Source organism: Pipistrellus hanaki, assembly GCF_964339955.1.
Source record: "Pipistrellus hanaki genome assembly, chromosome: 4".
NCBI classification, from domain to species: Eukaryota; Metazoa; Chordata; class Mammalia; order Chiroptera; family Vespertilionidae; genus Pipistrellus; species Pipistrellus hanaki.
In genome coordinates this window covers 96,062,287-96,081,920 of record NC_140506.1, presented here as the reverse complement: position 1 = coordinate 96,081,920, position 19,634 = coordinate 96,062,287, and the positions used below count along the sequence as shown (strand labels likewise).

The following is a 19,634-nucleotide window of genomic DNA, read 5'->3' as shown; positions in this document are numbered from 1 at the left end:
TATTTTATTTTTTAAAAATATATTTTTATTACTTTCAGAGAGGAAGAGAAAGGAAGAGAGAAACATCAATGATGAGAGGGAATCATTGACTGACTGCCTCCTGCATTGTTGGACTGAGCCCGAAACCCAGGCATGTGCCCTTGACCAGAATCAAACCTGGGACCCTTTGATCTGCAGGCCGATGTTCTATCCACTGAGCCAAACCGGCTAAGGTAAAACACTTCTTTTTAAAAAATAAATATATTTTTATTGATTTCAGAGAGGAAGGGAGGAGAGAAAGATAGAAACATCAATGATGCAGAGATTCATTGCTCGGCTGCCTCCTGCACACACCCTACTGGGGATCAAGTGTACAACCTGGGCATGTGCCCTGACTGGGAATCAAACTGTGACCTCCTGGTTCATAGGTTGACACTCAACCACAGCCACACCAGAAGGGCAACAAAGCACTTCTTAATCCACATGTCATTTAACCTTAGTTACTTCCTTGTCATTAGCATTTTAGAAAAATAGAAAGTAAGGTTCAGAAGATTAAACAGACTAAGCTTAACAAATACTATTATTAAAAAGCACTGCTGGCCCTGGCCAGTGTGGCTCAGTTGTTGGTCATTCCATGCACTGAAGGGTCACTGGTTTGGTCCTAGTCCAGGCACACGTCCAGGTTTCAGGCTTGATGCTGGATTGGGGTGCATGCAGGAGGCAGCTGATCCTATCAATGCTTTCCTCTCACATCGATGTTTCTCTTTCTCTCTCCCATCTCCCTCTCTAAAAATAAAAACATATTTAAATAAATAAATATGTATATATATATGTGTGTGTTTTAAAAAAGCACTGCTGCTTTTTTTTTAACTTAGAAATAAAAGTTAGAAATAAAAACTAAATCCTGTCTTTTTTTCTATAAAACCATAGAAAACAATCCATTCACAACTATCAAAGGCCAACTATAATTTGAGAAGTAGCAGAAATAGTTCTTTCCCTCTGGACAAACTCAACAGATCCAAAGACAACACACACTATAACCATTAGTTCTCCTCTGGGGACCGCCCACTTTTTTCACCTGCTCCAGGATGTGGGTCTGCTTGCTGGCCACAGTTTCTTCCTCCTCTTCAGAGGCAGAGGGTATAGAGGAGCCAGATGACTCCTCCAGGGGCATATCAAACAGCTCTCGAATGGTCTGCTTTGGAAAGAACAGAAGAAAAAACGTCCGAGTCAATGGAATGCTGGTCCCAGGCCTACAACTATGAAAACTGATGACGGTTCTTAGAAGTATCAGGCCACTGGTTGAAGATGCATGTCTGTAAAGGTCAGAGCATCCTCTTTCATAAGCAGGAGTAATGCTTACAGGCAAAGCAATTCTATTCTCCATAGGCTGGAAGAGAGTAGTACCTGTTTAAAATATGCTGTGGTAAAGTTGCCTCCCTCAATGGCCATGTCTCCCAACATTCTCTTCTGATTTGCCTTTTTTAGGATGTTCTCCTCCACTGTCCGTTCACTGATAAGCCTAGGGATTGATGAAAGCCATGGGTAAACAGCCAAATACATCAATAAAATCCTTCTAGCAAGGGGGAAGCAAGGTAGGGGAGATTAGGCAATACCTATAGATGTGAACATCTCGGGTCTGGCCAATTCGGTGACAGCGATCCTGGGCCTGAGCATCCATGGTGGGATTCCAGTCGCTGTCATAAAAAACAACAGTGTCTGCTCCCGTCAGGTTCACGCCCACACCCCCACTCCGAGTTGAAAGGATGAAGCAGAATATACGCTTGTCTGCATTGAATCGTTCCATCAAGGCCTAGAGGGAAAGGGAAAAAAAAAAGATAACATTGGGAGAAATGCCCCCAAAAAAGACCCAAGGTTTAGTGGGCTCCGTCTTGGACCCCAAGCTCTGGAAAAAGGAGACAGAAGCTGAGGTGTCTCTTAAGGCTGCAATGCCTGGATTACCTGTCTTTGTTCAACTCTAGTAGACCCATCCAGACGCAAGTAGAGGTGACCGTGGTAGGTTAGAAACTGCTCCAGTACATCCAGCATCCGAGTCATCTGGGTGAATATGAGTACTCGGTGGCCCCCCACCTTGAGCTGTCGCAACAGCACTGCTAACGTTTGCAACTTTCCTGAAGAGATATGAAGGGGTGCAGGGAGCTAGCTATAAACAACACTGAAGGCTGTAGTTGGATGGTAACCAAAATTTTAGGCCAGGATTTCAATTAGCACAGGATACCAAAAAATCTGAATTAACCTATTTTCTTTCCCTAAGGGTTCTCCTCTTCAGTCTGCTTTTGTCTTGGATTTAACTTCTATAGTCTTACTAGGAGTAGGGTAATATACACCCTGGGGGGGAGAGTGGGAGAGAATCTACAGTAGTATTTGAGTAAGAAATTTTTAAGTACTACAATGAGTTATACCAGCTGAATCAAGGACTGATTCACAGAATAAATTATCAACAAATCCTGGTCACCGAGATCAGAACCATTAAGGCAAGATCCTAGGTTATCTTAGGATCAACGTCCCATCAAACATGGAATTAACTTCTGAAATATTTCTAGTAAGTCAATCTGAAACACTTTAACTAAGATTTGAATTCATCTATTCTAAATAATTTCAAATGGTTTTTACTAAAATATATATTGTGTATAGTAATAAAAATTATGCTGACTTTCTTATAAGACATTTAGAAAATCTCCAAACACATGTTACTATAGAAATATCTGTGCAGGATTGTGACAAAAAGACATTCTTGGTTAACAGAACCTGAATAACACTGTGGACATCTGGCAAGGCAAGCCTCAACCCAACCCAGAAGACAACTCATGAGTGATCCTAAATAAGCCAGAGTTCCTTTTTTTTGTTGTTAAATATATTTTATTGATTTTTTACAGAGAGGAAGGGAGAGGGATAGAGAGATAGAAACATCGTTGAGAGAGAAACATCAACCAGCTGCCTCCTGCAAACACCCCCACCAGGTTTCAGCAAGCCAGAGTTCCTTTTTGCCATTACCTTTTGACAGTGATTGCTCCAGGGATGGGCATGTGGCCCAATTTGAGCTAATTAATTATGAAGCAAAGTCAACTGGGAGAGCTCTCTTTCTCAGGAAAGAAGATTTGCTAGAAGTCTTTTATCTCAACCCCTGGCTTCCTACTCAGAGCATTTGGTGTGCTCCCTGGAGTTATGGCAGCCATCTTATGACCAAGAAGAAACAAGCATGAGAATAAAAAGATAAAAATTAAGGATGGCAGCTGAAACCGGTTTGACTCGGTGGATAGAGCGTCGGCCTGCGGGCTGAAAGGTCGCGGGTTCGATTCCGGTCAAGGGCATGAACCCAGGTTGCGGGCACATCCCCAGTGGGGGTGGTGCAGGGGGCAGCTGATCGATGATTCTCTCTCATCGATGTTTCTAACTCTCTATCCCTTTCTCTTCCTCTCTGTAAAAAATCAATAAAAATATAAAATAAAATAAAAAAGTACTCTAACCAAAAGGTAAGAATTCTTGTCTTTTCACAAAACAAAATTTACTATTTACTGTGCAGCATAAATCTGAAAACTCCATGCTGTGCTATCTTGTTCATCATTTGTAACCCCAAATGATTAGCAAAACAGATGTTCACAAAATAATCACTGAACAAATAAATGAGTTAATACACATTTTCAACTTTCACCAAAGTCAAATTCATGAATGATGAGAATTCATATGTCTACAATTCTCTATCTTTCCCATAAGCATAACCTAAAAAAACTGTCTAATGTTTAATGAAATCTACCAAGACCTAATATACAACATCCCTGAAAAGAGTAAAAGAGGTCAAGGAACCCTCATTGGTCAATGAACTCACCGCAATCGTACTGGATAAGCCTCAAGTCAGGGAACTGGGTGCGCATGTTACACACAATACGGTGCAAAGGACGAGCCCGGGGCCAGAGCTCACAGGCCAATTGCTCCTGGAAGGCTGCCTGACGTGGGGCCAGCCAAGGAGGTGGGTGGCAGGCATGCAGGGAAGGGGGAGGTGCCTCCACAGGAGGCATGACAAAGATGAACCTGCAAAAGGAAGAGGCAAGCAGTATAAAAGATGAAACTCTGTAGAGTCCCAAGAGATAGCACCTTCAACATCCCTAAACACTACATCCACTCAGAAGCCCCAAGACCCTCTTCCCATGAGCACTTAGTCCTGCCAACCTCTCAATGATTTCAGACAGCTGGTCTAGGCGTTGCTGAGGAAACAGTACAGCCCGGCGGGCAGCCTCAGTATAAGTCCAAAAGGTGGGGTGGCTGGGGCGAGAACAAGGGCCGATGGGGCTGGCAACAGGTTGGGGCAAGGTACAGAAATCCAGGACTTCAGTCCCATACACAGGTGCCAGGGCCCCATGAGCCTCACTAAGTTGGAAAATCCGTTCCAGGCGTTCAGACCGCTGTCGTTTTCGCTTTTCCTCTAGAGAGTCCTGGAGATGAGAGAGAAAAAAAAACCCCAAAACACAGAATAAGTAATCAGTGTCCTTACAGAAAACCTGACAGTTCCTCCCACAATTAAACATAATCTATGTGAACCATAAGATTTTAAAGTACATTATGCTTTTAATTTTCCAAGTCATCAATTACTCCTTTCACAATTTTTAAGTGAAATAAATTCTCTGCAAAACTGATCTTTCCTGCTGAAGCCGGTTTGGCTCAGTGGTAGAGCATCAGTCTGCGGACTAAAAGGTCCCAGGTTCCATTCCAGTCAAGGAAGGGCATGTACATTGGTTGCGGGCACATCCCCTGTAGGGGGTGTGCAAGAGGCAGCTGGCCGATGTTTCTCTCTCATCGACATTTCTAGCTCTCTATCTCTTTCTCTTCCTCTCTGTTAAAAATCAATAAAATATATTAAAAAAAAACAACAAAAAAACAAAAAAACCTGATCTTTCTTTGTATGCCACCAAAGCAGAATGCCTGAATATTCAAATTTAAGATCTGCATTCCAAAAATCTTATAAAATAGATGGTTTGTGGAAATTTTCCTATATAACATTTAACTCTAAAACATTCAATTAATTTATCTTCTTGCAGTATATAAAAAAACAATTATTAAAAGCCTTCCTCAAATCACTGACCAGGATACAGAAAGACTAATTAAATCCACAGCAGGTTTCTACCAAGGGCCAGACTAGAATGAACAGGGATGGGAACATAACCAGATATTTAGATAACATCACTCTAAGAGAGAAAAGGGGAGTGCCTGGCAGATAGGATATCTGTATGACTTTGACTCAGTCCTTTCCCATATCTTGTTTCCAGTTTCACAGGTTATAAAACCACCTCTCTCTATATATATATATATGTATGTTTTTAAGCACTTACTACACTTGCAATTTTACTTTGTAAGAAAGGGAAGGGGATATCTTTGATTAATGCCTTCTACCCACTAAATTTAAGGCCCATATATCATGGACCCTATCTGATCTTAACTATAATCACCCACTACCTAGCTCAGTATCGAACACAAAGTAGGCTGTCAATAAATCTGTTAATAGAAGAGATCCTAGAAATGGTCCTGAAAAACACCAGGTTTTGTTTTTTTTTTAATCCTCACTAAAAAAGGATTTTATTTTCACTGATTTTATAGAGAGAGAAAAGGGGGGAGGGAGAGGAGAGAAACATCTAATGCCTTCCATACACACCCCAACCAGGGATCAAGCCCACAACCTTGGTATGGGCCTAAACCAGGAATCGAACCTGCAACCTTTTGGTGCATGGGACAATGCCAACCAATTGAACCACACCAGCCAGGGCCCAAATCTCCCTTTTTGATGGCTACATCAAGCTTAACCTCTTGGCTCCTTGTGATCTAAGTGAGAAAGCATCCCTAGTACAGTGAAAAATCAATCCAGGTGAGTTCTCAAACAGTAGCAAAAGAGGAAAGATTTGAAAATCTGAAAGGGGCTTGTATCTAGAATATATAAAGGACTCTTACAACTCAATAAGAATAAATAACCCAATTAAAAAGGGCAAAGGATCATAGAGACATTTCTTCAAAGACTATGCCGAAACCAGTTTGGCTCAGTGGTAGAGCGTCGGTCTGTGGACTGAAAGGTCCCAGGTTGATTCCGGTCAAGGGCATGTATATTGGTTGCGGGCACATCCCCGGTAGCAGGTGTGCAGGAGGCGCTGGTCGATGTTTCTCTCATTGACATTTCTGGCTCTCCCTCTCCCTTCCTCTCTGTAAAAAATCAGTAAGATATATATATAAAAAAAGAAAAAGAAAAAAAAAAAAAAAAGACTAGAGGCCAGGTACACAAATTTGTGCATGGGTGGGGTCCAGGTGGCCTTCCCTGATGGGGGCAGATAAGGTTAAGGTTGGCTGAGGGGGAAGGGAGGGAGGAGGATGACAATGGCACACAAGGCGGCCCTGTGGGAGGTTGGGGGCGGGGCAATCAGGGCCCCAATTGGCCTGGTTGGCCGCTGCAGTGTGGATCATAGCAACCAATCGTTCTAATGCTTGGCTTTTATATATATATAGATACACAAATTGTCAACAACCACTTAAAAGATGCACAACATCATTAGCCATCAGAAAAATGCAAATCTAAACCATTAGGTTCCACTTCATACACACTAGAATGTAATAAAAAAAGACAACTAACAAGTGTTGTCAAAGATGTAGAACTCCTGGAACCAGGTGTCGGTGGGAATATAAAATGGTACAGCTACACTGGAAAGGAGTTTGGCAGTTCCTCAAACAATTGAACATAGTTATCATATGGCCCAGCAATTCCAGTCCTAGGTATTACATCCAACATAATGGAAAACATGAAAAGACACAAGATCTTATTTCATAACTGCATTATTCGTAACATCCAACAAGTTAAATAATTCAAATGTCCCTACCAACTGATGAATATAGAAAATGTGCTCTATCCATAAAATGGAATATTTAACAATAAAAAGAAATTAAGTACTGATATGTGCTCTAACATGAATGAACCTCAGGAACTTAATTAAGCCAAGTTAAAGAAGCCAATCACAGAAGGCTGTATATTTTGTGACTTCACAGACAAATTTATAAAGACAGAAAATAAATAAGTAGTTGCTGAAGGCTAGGAGAGAGAGCGAAGTTCGGGGATGATGGCTAAGGGTGTAAAGTTTCTCTTTAAGGCCATAAAAATGTTCCAAAGTAAGATTGTGGTAATGGCTGCACAACTCTGTGAATATAATAAAAGCCACTGATTTTGTGTACTTTAAATGAATTAACTGTATGGTTATGTGGCATATTTCAAATTGTTTAAGGAAAAAATAGTGTCAAAAAGCTGCTATCTACCTTGCACAGCAACCGAAATTTAGCATAGACCATGGGCTGTCACATTTGGGTAAGATCTAGATTCTCTTTTACTTCCAACAAGCCAGACCGATCTGGTAGTGCCAGAAAGACAAAAGGTGGAGTTAGTCGCACTGAGACTGGGTGGGAGACTGAGGCTGGGCAAAGAATAAGCAGCAGCTCTGTAATAGGATGAGCAAAAGATAAGGCCTGGGGAGATTCACTAGATCTTTCTTCAAATTTTTTCCTGGATTATTTACTTGAATCTGAGTTGTAAGTTTAACTTACATGTACGGAATTATTTACATGATGGAAAAACAATGGCTAACAGAAAGCTAAGGAAGGGATAGGAAACATAGGGAACAGTTCTATTTTTTTTTTAAATCATCACCCAAGGATATGTTTTTATTGATGTTTAAGAGAAAGAGGAATGGAGAGGGAGAGAAAAACATCTGTGTGAGAGAAAAACATTGATTGGTTGCCTCTTATATGTGCCTTGACCAGGGATTGAACCCACAACCGGTATGTGCCCTGACTGGGAATCAAACCCACAACCTTTTGGTGACATTTTAACTGAGCCACCCGGACAGGGCCAGAGTTCTTTTATTGCCACTTAATCACCATGGAGGTAAAAAAAAAACTAAGAAATGGCCATCAAAGTCGGATGATGATCTTTGGGGAACTGTATTCCATGGTGTCATCCCTCCCTTAGAAGTTCAAATACTTGAAGATGGTAATAGTTTCAGCAACTGAAGAAAGTAAGTCTGTCTCTGAGGACTGCCTCTTGTGGGGAAGAGGAGAAAGCAATGGAGTCAGCACATCTCTGTTCTCACAAGCTGTGTAACATTTACAACATCATTTAACAGGCTAGTCTCTTCATCTGTAAAATGAGGCAATTAAATGCCAACACTAACTCAAAAGAGTAAGCAAGAAGAAAGAGACCAGTGATAACAATAAGGCTTTCAACGTATCAGTGAATAGTTTTAAAAGCACATTAGGTCCTCAATTATCCCTATAAGAAAAGTAGAACATGATTATTCCATTTTACAGAAAATAATATAAGCTCAGGGAAAAGGACTTGTCCAATGGCACTGAAGTCTCAGGTCCACAAAACTAGACTTCGTAATTTACCAAGATAAAAGTGACATTATTCTGTTCCATCCATTCTGTCAACATTCCGAAGAAACTCAACTCCCATTCCCTCTCTTTTGAGGCAGTAAAACTTACCAGATAGAAAGGGGAACGAGGTGGTGGTGGGGGCTGGCGTCGAGGCCTGGGACCACTGAACGAGGTAGCAGTGGAGGGAGGGCTGGGGGGACCAGAGCGCAATGTCAGTGTCTCAGGCTCATCCTTGGAAACAGGCAGCCGGGATACCATGGTGATGGGCAAGGGAGCAGCCCCAGGTACAGAAACCACAAGGGAGGATGCCTGGGAAACTGGGACCTGTGTTGAGGCTGGGGCCAGTGCCAGAGTCTGAGCTGTGGCTGGGCCCAAGGTGGGCACTGGAACTTGGGCAGGACTCAAGGTCAGTGTTTGCACTGAAGCTGGGGCCAGGATTGAAGCAGATGATGATACCGGAGCCAAAGTCAAAGTGTGAGCTGGAGTTGGGCCCATCGAAGAAGCAGGAGCCAGAGAGGGTGCTGGAGCCAGGGAAAGCGTCTGAGTTGGACCCAGTGGTGGTCCTGGTGCCAAAGACAGTGTCTGGGCTGGAGCTGGTACTAGGGACGATGCTGGAGTCAATGATAATGTCTGAGCTGGAAAGGGCTTCTGGGGATTCCCTGTTCCCAAAGATAGTGTCTGAGATGGAGACGAGCCGCCAAGAGTGGATGCTAAAGCTGGGGCTAAGGCCAGTGTCTGTGTAGAAGCCGGGCTTGGGAGAGGTGACGGATTCGGGGCTGGTACCATAGTTTGAGTTGATGTCGGAGCCAACACAGGAGTTGGGACTGGCACCAGTGAAGAAGCTGAGGCTATAGGAGTTCCTGGAGTAGGTGATGTAGCCAGTACTGGAACTGAAGTCTGTGATGGAGCCAGAACTGGAAGAGGAGTCAGGGAAGGAGCTGGAGGAGCCAGGATTGCTGTCTGTGGAGCCGCCATGGGAGCCATAGAGGTGGCTAGAGCCTGAGATGCAGGTGTTGGAGCCAGAAGGGAAGCCTGAGCTGGAGCTGGATTTGGTGCTGCCGGAAAAGAATTAGCCAGAGCAGAAGCTGGCACCAGGACAGGTGAACATGCTGGAGCCACAGCTGAATTCAACCCTGGGACATGTGAAGAGGCTGGAGCCAACAACAGAGGGTGACCAGGTGCCTGAGATGGGGACAGGGATGAAGTTGTGGCCAAACCTAAAGTCAAGGCTGATGCTGATGGGGAAGTCCCAGCTGGTGCCAAAGAGGGAAGTCCAGGAGCCGCTGAGACAACAGGTGTCATTGTTGGAGTCACAGTGGTCAACACAGTTGGGCCTGAAGCCGAAACAGGTAAGGAAGCTGAGATTGGGATGGTGAGTGGAGCTGAGGCTGGGGCAGGAAGCGTGGTGGAGATAGAGATAGGGAGTGAAGATGACACTGGAACGGAGACTGTAGAGGACACAGGACTAGCAAGGGGAGAGGAGTTGGGAACTGGCATTGGGGAAGATGCTGGCCCAGGGAGTGAAGATGGCACAGGAAGGGAAGAAGAGATGGTCAAGGGAGCAGTTCCGGTTGCTGAAGCTGTGGAGACAGAAGATGAGTTAGGCCCAAAATTCTTTTCTTGCTCCTGCTATTATCCTGTCCCACCCCTTCCCTTACTTGCAAGTTTCAACTGTTTCCCAGAAAACCTTCATTCCCACACCATGAGATCAAAGAATCAAGGAATCTGGCAACTTAACATATCCTTTCCCTCCAAGAGTCCAATAAATGTATGTTGGAATTAAGCAAGGGGTCGGCAGCCCAAGTTTGGGGCCCACTGCCCAGCAAATCAATATGCTGGATAATGAAGGGATCTGTTGTCACAGAAACACCTTAGGGCACCCGGCTAGGGTGGCTCAGTGGTTGAGCGTCGACCTATAAACCAGGAGGTCACGGTTCAATTCCTGGTCAGGGCACATGCCCAGGCTATGGGCTCGATCCCCAATAGAGGGCATGCAGGAGGCAGCCAATCAATGAGTCTCTCATCATTGATGTTTCTCTCTCCCCCCCCCCCCCTCTAAAATCAATAAAAATGTATTTAAAAAAGAAAGAAAAAAACCCTTGGGGCCATTCCATCTCCAATCCTAGTAAACATTTCTGGTCTTAGCCACACTGACTCACCATTGACTTCAGGCGATGGACTCTGGACCAGCTTGAGAAGGGGCCTCACCAGAGTGGATGTAGGTATGGGAGCCCGGGCAACACCCAAAGTAGGTGTGGGTAGCCGGCCAGGGGTTAATGTGGGCCGTGGAGTCAACACAGCTGGAATCCCAGAGCTCGGAGGCCGGGGTGCTGGGGCCAATGGAGGAACCGGAGTCAGTCCATCCCGAGGGGCCTGTCTCACTACAATCTTCACCACGCCTGTATTATTCACCATGGTTGGTGGCACTGCAAGAGGAAGCTACATTGAGGGAAAGGTAGAAAAGAAACAAGAGACCCAAAAGATGGAAGAAGTCCAGGGGCAGGAGAGGGAAGCAGACAGATATTGGAGACACCAGCAAGGGAAAACAATACTGAGGGAAGGCTGGACAGACAGTAGCCCAGGACATGCCTGGAAGGACCAAGGCCTGCAAGAGCTAAGTAGGAAGGCCAGGAGCCTCACCCTGGTTAGCAGCAAGCGGAAGGCTGAGGCCAGTGGGGGCAGGGGTGGTGCTGGGGGTCGAAGAAGGCAGCACAGAGACAGGGGTGGGGCCAGGGGTCGGGGCCACGGCCTGGATCAGGGCCACATGGGCAGGCTGACTGATGAGGTGGTGCTGCCCCCCTGCTGACACCAGGTGCACCACATTCCCTGGGTTAAGGGAAGAGAGAAAGAGAAGCAGCTATCAGCCGGATGGAGGCAAAGAGGCAAGGGCTAGAGGAGAGAAAGAGAATAGAGAGAAGATAATGTCTCTAAAATGACTTCATCCGGCCCAGCCAGATCGGCTCAGTAGTTGAGCATGGACCTATGAACCAGGAGGTCACAGTTCGATTGCCAGTCAGGGCACATGCCCAGACTGCAGACTGAATCCCCAGTGTGTGGTGGGCAGGAGGCAACTGATCAATGATTCTCTCTCATTATTAATATTTCTATCTCTCTCTCCCCCTCTCACTTCCCCTCTGAATTCAATAAAAATATATTTTAATAAATAAAATGACCTCATCCTTATCTTTATAAAAGACTTCTTCCAATCATTCTCTTTGGCCCCACCCACCAAATACTAGGGAAAGAAACACACAGGCTGACATTTTCAAAGAGCCATAAAAAAAAACAAGAGGATAAGAAAGAAGAAGAAAAAGGCAGGACAGGGGGTGGGTTTTACCTACTTTGCAGCGGGCGGGGTTGCCCCACGGCAAGCTGGCGCACCTGGGCACCAGTCAAAGTCAGCTTGTTGCCCTGGATTTGGAAGGTGAGAGGTTTGCTTCCCCCTGTACTAGCCACTGGGCGCTGTGCCAGTGAAGCCAACTGGCCGATGCTGACCACTTCACCTGCTATAAACAAAGAAGGGGCTTAATGAACATAGGGCTCAATGCCACTTTGCAGACCCTCATGAGGTACAAGTCTCAGTTCCTCTAACTCTTCCCCTCAATTTCTCATGTTTCAACAAGCTAAGCCTTCAATTAGTCTGAACTTTTGACACGCTACTCCTTCCATTCCACTCATTTGCTTAACCATTTCCTTTATATCCTCTAAAGCAGCAGTTGCCAACCTTTTGGACCTCACAGACCACCGGTTAGTGACTGTTGCAAAGGCCTGCCACCATACTGAGCTAATTAACCACTCAAAACCCCCCTCCTCTATGTTGCCTTTACCTCACATGACTTTCTACCATGAGGCTTACATGTCATCTCTCCAACTAAATTGTGAACTTCCTGAGGGCTCTTGATTATGAGTTACCAACGTCTGGCAAAATACCCTATACATGTTAGCTAACTAGAATTTGATACTCTCTCATACTCCTGAGCTTTTCTTCTCCAGCTCTGGGGCATATAAGCCTTCCTCCCATCTCAAGTCCCTCGCCCTCCAGAGCCCTAGGAACTTACAGGGCAGGCGAGCTTGCATATCAGGAGACAGGATGAGGCGCTGTGGTGCAGGAGTAGGAGCTGGTACTGCCGTGGTAGGAGCAGTAGCTGTGGTGGTAGAAGTAGTGGTGGCAGTGGTAGAAGGGAAGGTATAGCCTGGTGGCACTGTCAGGGGCTTCAACAGGCTGGAAGAGCCTGGGGGTGGGGCAGGACTCAGGCGAACAGGGGCAGGTGGGGCTGGCTTCAGGGACAGGGTTGGTGTGGGAGGCCGTGAGGTTCCACTCAGGACCCCTAGGGGGGAAGGTAACACTGAAAACACAAAGGAAACACCTGTCAAATATACCCTGATGAGAGCCTTAGCCAGCTCCCAGCAGCCTCCACACATACATACTCCCTTCCAACCCAACAAAGACCACACCCGTCTCTAACCCAACTTCTCACTCTCTATTTATTCTTCTGACCAATCTACTTCAAGTAGCCCCTAACCCAACACTCTGGCTCTCTTGTAACTCACCCTGGGGAAGAGGCCCACTGTTTGGCTGCAGCGGGGGCAACAGAACAGGGGCTGGAGGCCTGGAGGCCGGAATAAGTGGGGATCCGGTAGGCGAGGTTGACACCATCACTGGTGCTGGCAGCAGTGGAGGGGTTGGGCAAGGGGTGGGCTGAGCTGACAGCTCCGGGCCTGGAGGGGGTCGGACTGGGACAGGACCCAGGAGGGTCCGTGGGCTGTTCACTACCACCACTGTCCGGCCTTCTTGCTTGGGCACTGGCTGCAACATCCTATGAGGAAAAACAAGGAGGTGAAGAGGGAGAATAAGGAGTAAGGAAAAAAAGGAACTAGAAAGACAAGGTAAAAAGACAAAGATTGTAAAAGCAAAAGGGGAAAAGGATAAAGACCCAAAAGATAAAGGGTGCTTTTTGGTTATCTGAGGGAAGGGGATGGGAATCAATGACAAACACAAGGGCCCCTCCCAGGACCCTCTAGTTATTGTCTCCCCTAATACCGCCACAGTATTTTGCATCTGTCCCATATAAACATTCCAGCCTACTCTCAGAATCTCTCCTTGCTATCCTAATCCCCCCAGCCAGCTGTAGTCAGTTTTTCTAGGAATCCATCCCCTTAATTCTTCAGCCCTGGTACCTGTTGACCTTCATCTTGACCGGCTTGGGCCGGGGTGGGGGATCAGGAGCAGTAGCCACCTCTAGCAGTACCCGGCGGGACAGGCGGTGCCGGGGTAGAAATGTGTCGGCCTCATATCTAGAAATTCGACCCTCCAGGCCAATAAGATCAAAACGACCCATGTCTATCCGCTGGCACAAAAAGGAACACAAAGCATGGTGTCAAAGGGGTCAATGTGGCCATAATTTCTTAGATAAGACACCAAAAGCACAGACAATAACCAAAAAGAATTGATAAATTGAACTCCATCAAAAGACACTTTCAATAGAATGAATAGGCAATCCACAGAATGGGACAAAATATTTGTAAATCACATCTCATAAGGGGTGTTCAATCCAGAACATTCAACTCCTACAACTCAATAACAAAAACACAAACAACCCATTTTAAAAATTAGCAAAGGCCTTTAATAGACATTTCTCCAAAGAAAACACAAAATACTAAGCACAAAATGCTCATCACTATCATTAGGGATATGCAAGTCAAAAATCACAGGATACTACCTTATACCCATTTAGATATTATTTAAAAAACAAAACAGAAAAATAACAGGGTTGGCAGTCATTATGGAAAACAGTATGGTGTTTCCTCAAAAAATTAAAAATAGAATTACAAATTTCTATATAATCCAGCAATTCCATTTCTGGATATACGATCATGTATCACATATCAGTCAATGTAGGACTGCATATACAAGGGTAGTCCTATAAGATTATAATGGAACTGAAAAATCCCTATTGTCTAGTGATGTCTAGGCATCCTAATATTGAAGTGCAATTCATTGTGTTTATGGTAATGCTAGTGTAAAACCTACTATGCTACCAGTCATATAAGAGTATAGCACATTTTTAAAATAATTTTTATTGATTTTTTTCTTAGACAGACTGGAGAAACACAGATGAGAGAGAAACATAGACTGGCTGCCTCCTGGGGATTGAGCCTTAAACCCAGAAATGTGCCCTGACTGGGGATTGAACCAGTGACCTCTCAGTACATGGGATGACAATCAACTGAGCCACACCAGCCAGATCTGTATAGTGCATATTTAACAATTATAACAATTATGATGACTATATTACAAGCTTATGTAATTACTACACTATGTTTTTACCATTATTTTAGAGTGTACTTTTCCTGTTTGTTTGGTTTTTTTTTAAGACTGCTATATAACAGTATACTGTTAGGCCAGCAGCAGCCCCATACATGTTGTCTCTTGATTGTAACAGTTTATCTTGTGCTTCACTTAATCTTGTGTTGTTTTACAAATTTAACGTAGCTTAAGTGTACAGTTGTGTCCTACACCTTCACATTAACTCACCATTCACTCATCAACTTACTCAGAACCATCTCCAGTCTTACAATCTCCATTCATGGTAAGTGTCCTATACAGGTGTATCATTTTTAACTTTTATACCATATTTTTACTGCCCCTTTTCTATGTTTAGATACACAAATACTTGCCATTGTATTACTACTGTTTACAGTTTTCAGTCTAATATGCTGTTCAGGCATTAAACCTAGAAGCAATATGCTACACCATATAGCTTAGGTATGTAGATTACACCAATTAGTTTGTGTAAATGCACTTTATGATGTTACCACAATGATGAAATCACCTAAAGACACATTTCTCTTAACATATCCCCCTCGTTAAGCAGAGCATAACTGTATACCCAAGAGAGAATTGAAAGTCAAGAACTCTGATTTCATTCTTATGTGGGATATAAAACTGAAAGCAACAAATGAACAAATAAGACAAACAAAAACCCCTAGACACATACAACAGTATGGTGGTTACCACAGGGAAAAGGTTAGGGAGGAGGTAGGAACGGTAAAAGGGGTCAAATATATGGTGGCAGAACAAGACTTGACTTTGGGTGGTGAACACACAAAGCAATATATAGATGATGTATTTTAGAATTAGATACTTAAAACCTGTATAATGTTATTAACCAATGTCACCCCAATAAATTTAATTTTTTAAAATGAGAGAATTGAACAGATATTTGTACACCTATGTTCATAGCAGCATTATTCAAAATAGCCAAAAGGTGGAAGCAACCCAAGTGTCCAATGATGGATGAATGTATAATCAAAATGTGGTATACATGTATGAACCTTAAAAACATTCTGCTAAATGAAACAGCCATTTACAAAAGGATACTGTATGATTCCACTTATATGAAGTACTCAGAGTACTAAAATTTATAGACAGCCAGTAGAGCGGTGGCTAACAAGAGCTGGGAGGGGGTGAAAATGAGGAGTTAATATTTAATATGTAGTTTCAATTTGGAAAGATGAGAAAAGTTCTGAAGATGGATGGTGGGTAAGGGTTGCACAAATTAACTGTACTTAATGCCACTGAGTCATATACTTAAAATGGTTCAAGTAGTAAAATCTGCTATGTATTTTACCACAAAAACAAAAATGAGCTTGGCTGGTATAGCTCAAATCAGGAAGTCACAGTTCGATTCCAGGATTTCGGGCTCAATCCCAGTAGGGGGTGCAGGAGGCAATTGATAGATAATTCTCTTTCATCACTGATGTTTCTATCTCTCACCCCCTTCTCCCTTCTTCTCTGAGATAAAAATATATATATATTAAAAAAAAAAAAATTAGGCCCTAACCAATTTGACTCAAGGGTCCCAGGTTCAATTCCGGTCAAGGGCATGTACCTTGGTTGCGGGCACATCCCCAGTAGGGGGTGTACAGGAGGTAGCTGATCAATGTTTCTCTCTCATTGATGTTTCTAACAATCCATCCCTCTCTCTTCCTGTCTATAAAAACAAACAAACAAACAAACAAAAAACAAAAAAAAAACCCACAATAAAATATATATGTTTAAAAAATTGGAGGAGGCGTGTACGAAGTAGCCAAAAAGAGGAAACAGAAAAACAAAATAGTTAAATGTTAACATGCCAGGCCCTTTCAAAAAAGATTAACACAATTCTCACAAAATAGGCCATATAATCCCTATTTGGAAGGGCAAGCAAAATTAGGATTAGAAATTAATTAGCTTGCCTAAAGTATCACAGCTAAAAATAATAATAAAAGCAGGGGAATAGTTTTAAGATGATAGAAGGAAGGATGCAAAAGATCAGACTTTAGCCTAAAGAAAATAAATGAAGGTTTGGGATAAGGCCAATAACCTTGGGGGTAATTACTTACCTGGAGGGGATGGATATCAGTGGCCCCTAGGACCAGAGAGGCGGTGCTGAAGCAGATGCCTGGGGTGATGAAGGGGGAGGTAACAGGTCGAGGGTCAAACAGGTTTGGATGATTACAGACTTTTCGCAGCTGCATCAGAATGTTGATGACGCTCATAAAATGGCCAGTGGCTAGTGTCTCTTTAGTTCTGAGAGAGAAGAAAAATAAATGGGGCATCCTAACTCTCACCTCTGACCTTTGCTACAATCTAAGTGTCCCAGGACCCACCCTCAGTTCTCCCTTACGTAGTTTGTGCCATGAAGTCATCATAGAGATAGCGTTGGCGCTTGGAGAGCCGGCAGCGGATAACATGCTCATACTTTTTAGGCATCTGCTTCTCAACATCCACCTTAACTCGGCGCAATAAAAAAGGCCGCAAAACCTAAAAGTAAATAATCAACATTATTTGATGGCAGGAGAACAGCAGGAGACTGAGAGCCCTAGTCTAGCCCTTCTACCTGGGTCTTGGCTTGATCAGCTGGGCACTGCCTTAGCCCTATCAGTAAATACTCTTGGAGCTACGCAGCATGCCCAAAACTAATCACAAAAAGATGAGTCAGATGCAAGCCCTCCTTCCTCTTAAGGAATTTACTGTCTACTGAAGAACAAACATTAAAATTATAATACCACAACATAAGTGATAAAGAAGAGTACTGAGGGCAGAGCAACTAACTACACAGGAGGGATGACTCAAATTACAAGATTACAAAAGTAAGTCCAGTGAGAAACTGAGAACAAAAACTGGGGCAGTGACACCAGCAGAGAAAACAAAAGGCAAATGTGAGATCTCAGGAGGTAAAATCTGAGAAGACACAGTCATCAAGTTAACATGGAAGAAGTGAAGGGAGATGAAAAGGTATAGTAAAGGAAGACTTGTTGGTTTCTATGATTTACCAAAATAATGGTGTGATTGACCAAAATGGAATAGAAATAATAGGTTATAAAGCTTGAGATATTTGGGCTAAAACAGAGTTGAGTTCAACAGCAACTTTCAATTAAAGACATAAAGTCAAATTTGTAGGTCACATGGTCTACAGAATTGAGGAATTAAAAACACAAATTGGCATCTTTAAAGCCTTATGAGTGAGATATGTAAACTGAGAGACAAAAGTAAAGATCAGAATGCTGAGAGATGTTATTTAAAAACTGGACAAAGAGAAGACAAAAAAAGATAAGGGAGGGAGAAAAAGAGAGAAGAGGAGAGGAGAGGGACGGAGTGAGATACGGAGAGAGAAAAAGGGAGGGAGAGAGAAAGAGAGGAGAAAAAGAAATAATAAAAATACAAAGTTGCGGAAAGCCAGGTAGAGAAATCCAAGCAGGGACTAATGAGCAATATTATTCTACTCACAGAATATGCACAAAAATGTCCCCATTAAAGAAAACACTGAAGCTTGACAAATGGATGAATTTAGCCTGTTTGACTTCCCTCTCCCTAAAGGTTTTCTGCCCTTAGTTCCTCACCATTCCCAAGACCCCTGACAAACTGTTGCAGGCCCTACCTTGTGGAGGCGTTTGACTAGACCTTCATTGTACTCTTGGCTACCCTCAATCATGCCAGTTAGGGGGTTAGAGAACCACTCTTTGAACTCTCGGTGAGACTGGAAGACATGGGGCATCAAAAAGTGCATCAAGGACCACAGCTCCATAAGGCTATTCTGCAAGGGAGTTCCTGTCAGGAGCAGGCGTCTCTGGCTGCAAAGAGACAGAGGGAATTAGAGGGAGGATGGTCAGCAAATTCTCAACCTTCCAAGCATCCCACCCTTTAGACCCAGTCAACCGTCCCAAGAATCTCCAATTCCATTTCCACCTGTTGAAGTTGAGCAGTGACTGCCAACGCTGTGACTTGAAGTTTTTGATGTTCTGAGCCTCATCCAGAATGAGATAGCGCCAGTTTTTGCGGCGAAAGGCCTGGTGATCCTGCAGCACCAGCTTGTAAGACGTGATACACACATGGAAGGCATTGGGCTTGGTCCAGCCCTGAGGTATCAAAAGAAAGTAGCAGATAGTGAGGTGGGGGGGGGGGGGGGGGGGAGAGGGAGACATGCTAAGGTTCGTAGGGGACAGAAATCAGGTTGTGAGAAAACAGAAAGTCCCAGAAGCAGAATTAAGCAATAGAAAGGGAGGAAAAGAAATTCATCTGAAAAAGGGCCTAAAAAAATAAGGCATCAACTGGGGGGAGAGAGTTGGTCACATGGAGGAGCAAACCTGCCGCTTGAGCTTCCTCTCTTTCTGGGCTCCATAGTAAGTGAGAATTTTAAAGCTGGGGCACCAACGCTTCAGTTCCATCTCCCAGTTCAACATCACACTGGTGGGGACAATGATCAAATGAGGACCCCAGTTACCTGTTTAGCAAAAGAATGAGAGATGTATAACATGGTATAGTCAGTACTGTATTGTATTATTTGAAAGTTGCTTAGATCTTAAAAGTTCTCATCATAGGAAATAAATGGTTTGTATTATGTATGATGACAGATGTTTATTGTGATCATTTCACAATGTATATATACAAGTACTGAATAACGTTATATACCTGAAAGTAATATGTCAATACACAATTAAAAAAAAAAAAAAAATTCAACCCGGCCAACATGGCTCAGTGGTTGAGTGTTGACTATGAACCAAGAGGTCATGGTTCCATTTCCAGTCAGGGCACATACCCGTGTTGTAGGTTAAATCTCCAGGCAGCCAATCAATGATTCTCATCATTGATGTTTTTCTCTCTTTCCCTCTCCCTTCCTCTCTGAAATCAATAAAAATACAGATTTAAATAAACAAATAAAATGCAGGAAAATTTTAAACAAATTAAAAAAAAA

At 43.5% G+C, this 19,634-nt stretch overlaps 1 protein-coding gene across 2 annotated transcripts in view; it reads right to left on the bottom strand.

Moving 5' to 3' along the window:
- The window catches only part of SRCAP (Snf2 related CREBBP activator protein), a 37,901-nt gene that overhangs the window by 5,731 nt on the left and 12,536 nt on the right, over positions 1 to 19,634 (bottom strand). For both annotated transcript variants that reach the window (XM_084882994.1, XM_084882993.1), the window contains exons 14-30: positions 19,027 to 19,163; positions 18,629 to 18,798; positions 18,321 to 18,513; positions 17,067 to 17,203; positions 16,783 to 16,969; positions 13,576 to 13,745; positions 12,949 to 13,214; positions 12,456 to 12,743; positions 11,739 to 11,903; positions 10,557 to 10,823; positions 8,506 to 9,977; positions 4,168 to 4,430; positions 3,827 to 4,029; positions 1,942 to 2,111; positions 1,596 to 1,792; positions 1,387 to 1,501; positions 1,058 to 1,177 (exon numbers count right to left, since the gene is read on the bottom strand). In XM_084882994.1, the coding sequence (XP_084739120.1) occupies positions 1,058 to 1,177; positions 1,387 to 1,501; positions 1,596 to 1,792; positions 1,942 to 2,111; positions 3,827 to 4,029; positions 4,168 to 4,430; positions 8,506 to 9,977; positions 10,557 to 10,823; positions 11,739 to 11,903; positions 12,456 to 12,743; positions 12,949 to 13,214; positions 13,576 to 13,745; positions 16,783 to 16,969; positions 17,067 to 17,203; positions 18,321 to 18,513; positions 18,629 to 18,798; positions 19,027 to 19,163 (4,520 nt within the window). The remainder of the gene's footprint in view (positions 1 to 1,057; positions 1,178 to 1,386; positions 1,502 to 1,595; positions 1,793 to 1,941; positions 2,112 to 3,826; positions 4,030 to 4,167; positions 4,431 to 8,505; positions 9,978 to 10,556; positions 10,824 to 11,738; positions 11,904 to 12,455; positions 12,744 to 12,948; positions 13,215 to 13,575; positions 13,746 to 16,782; positions 16,970 to 17,066; positions 17,204 to 18,320; positions 18,514 to 18,628; positions 18,799 to 19,026; positions 19,164 to 19,634) is intronic.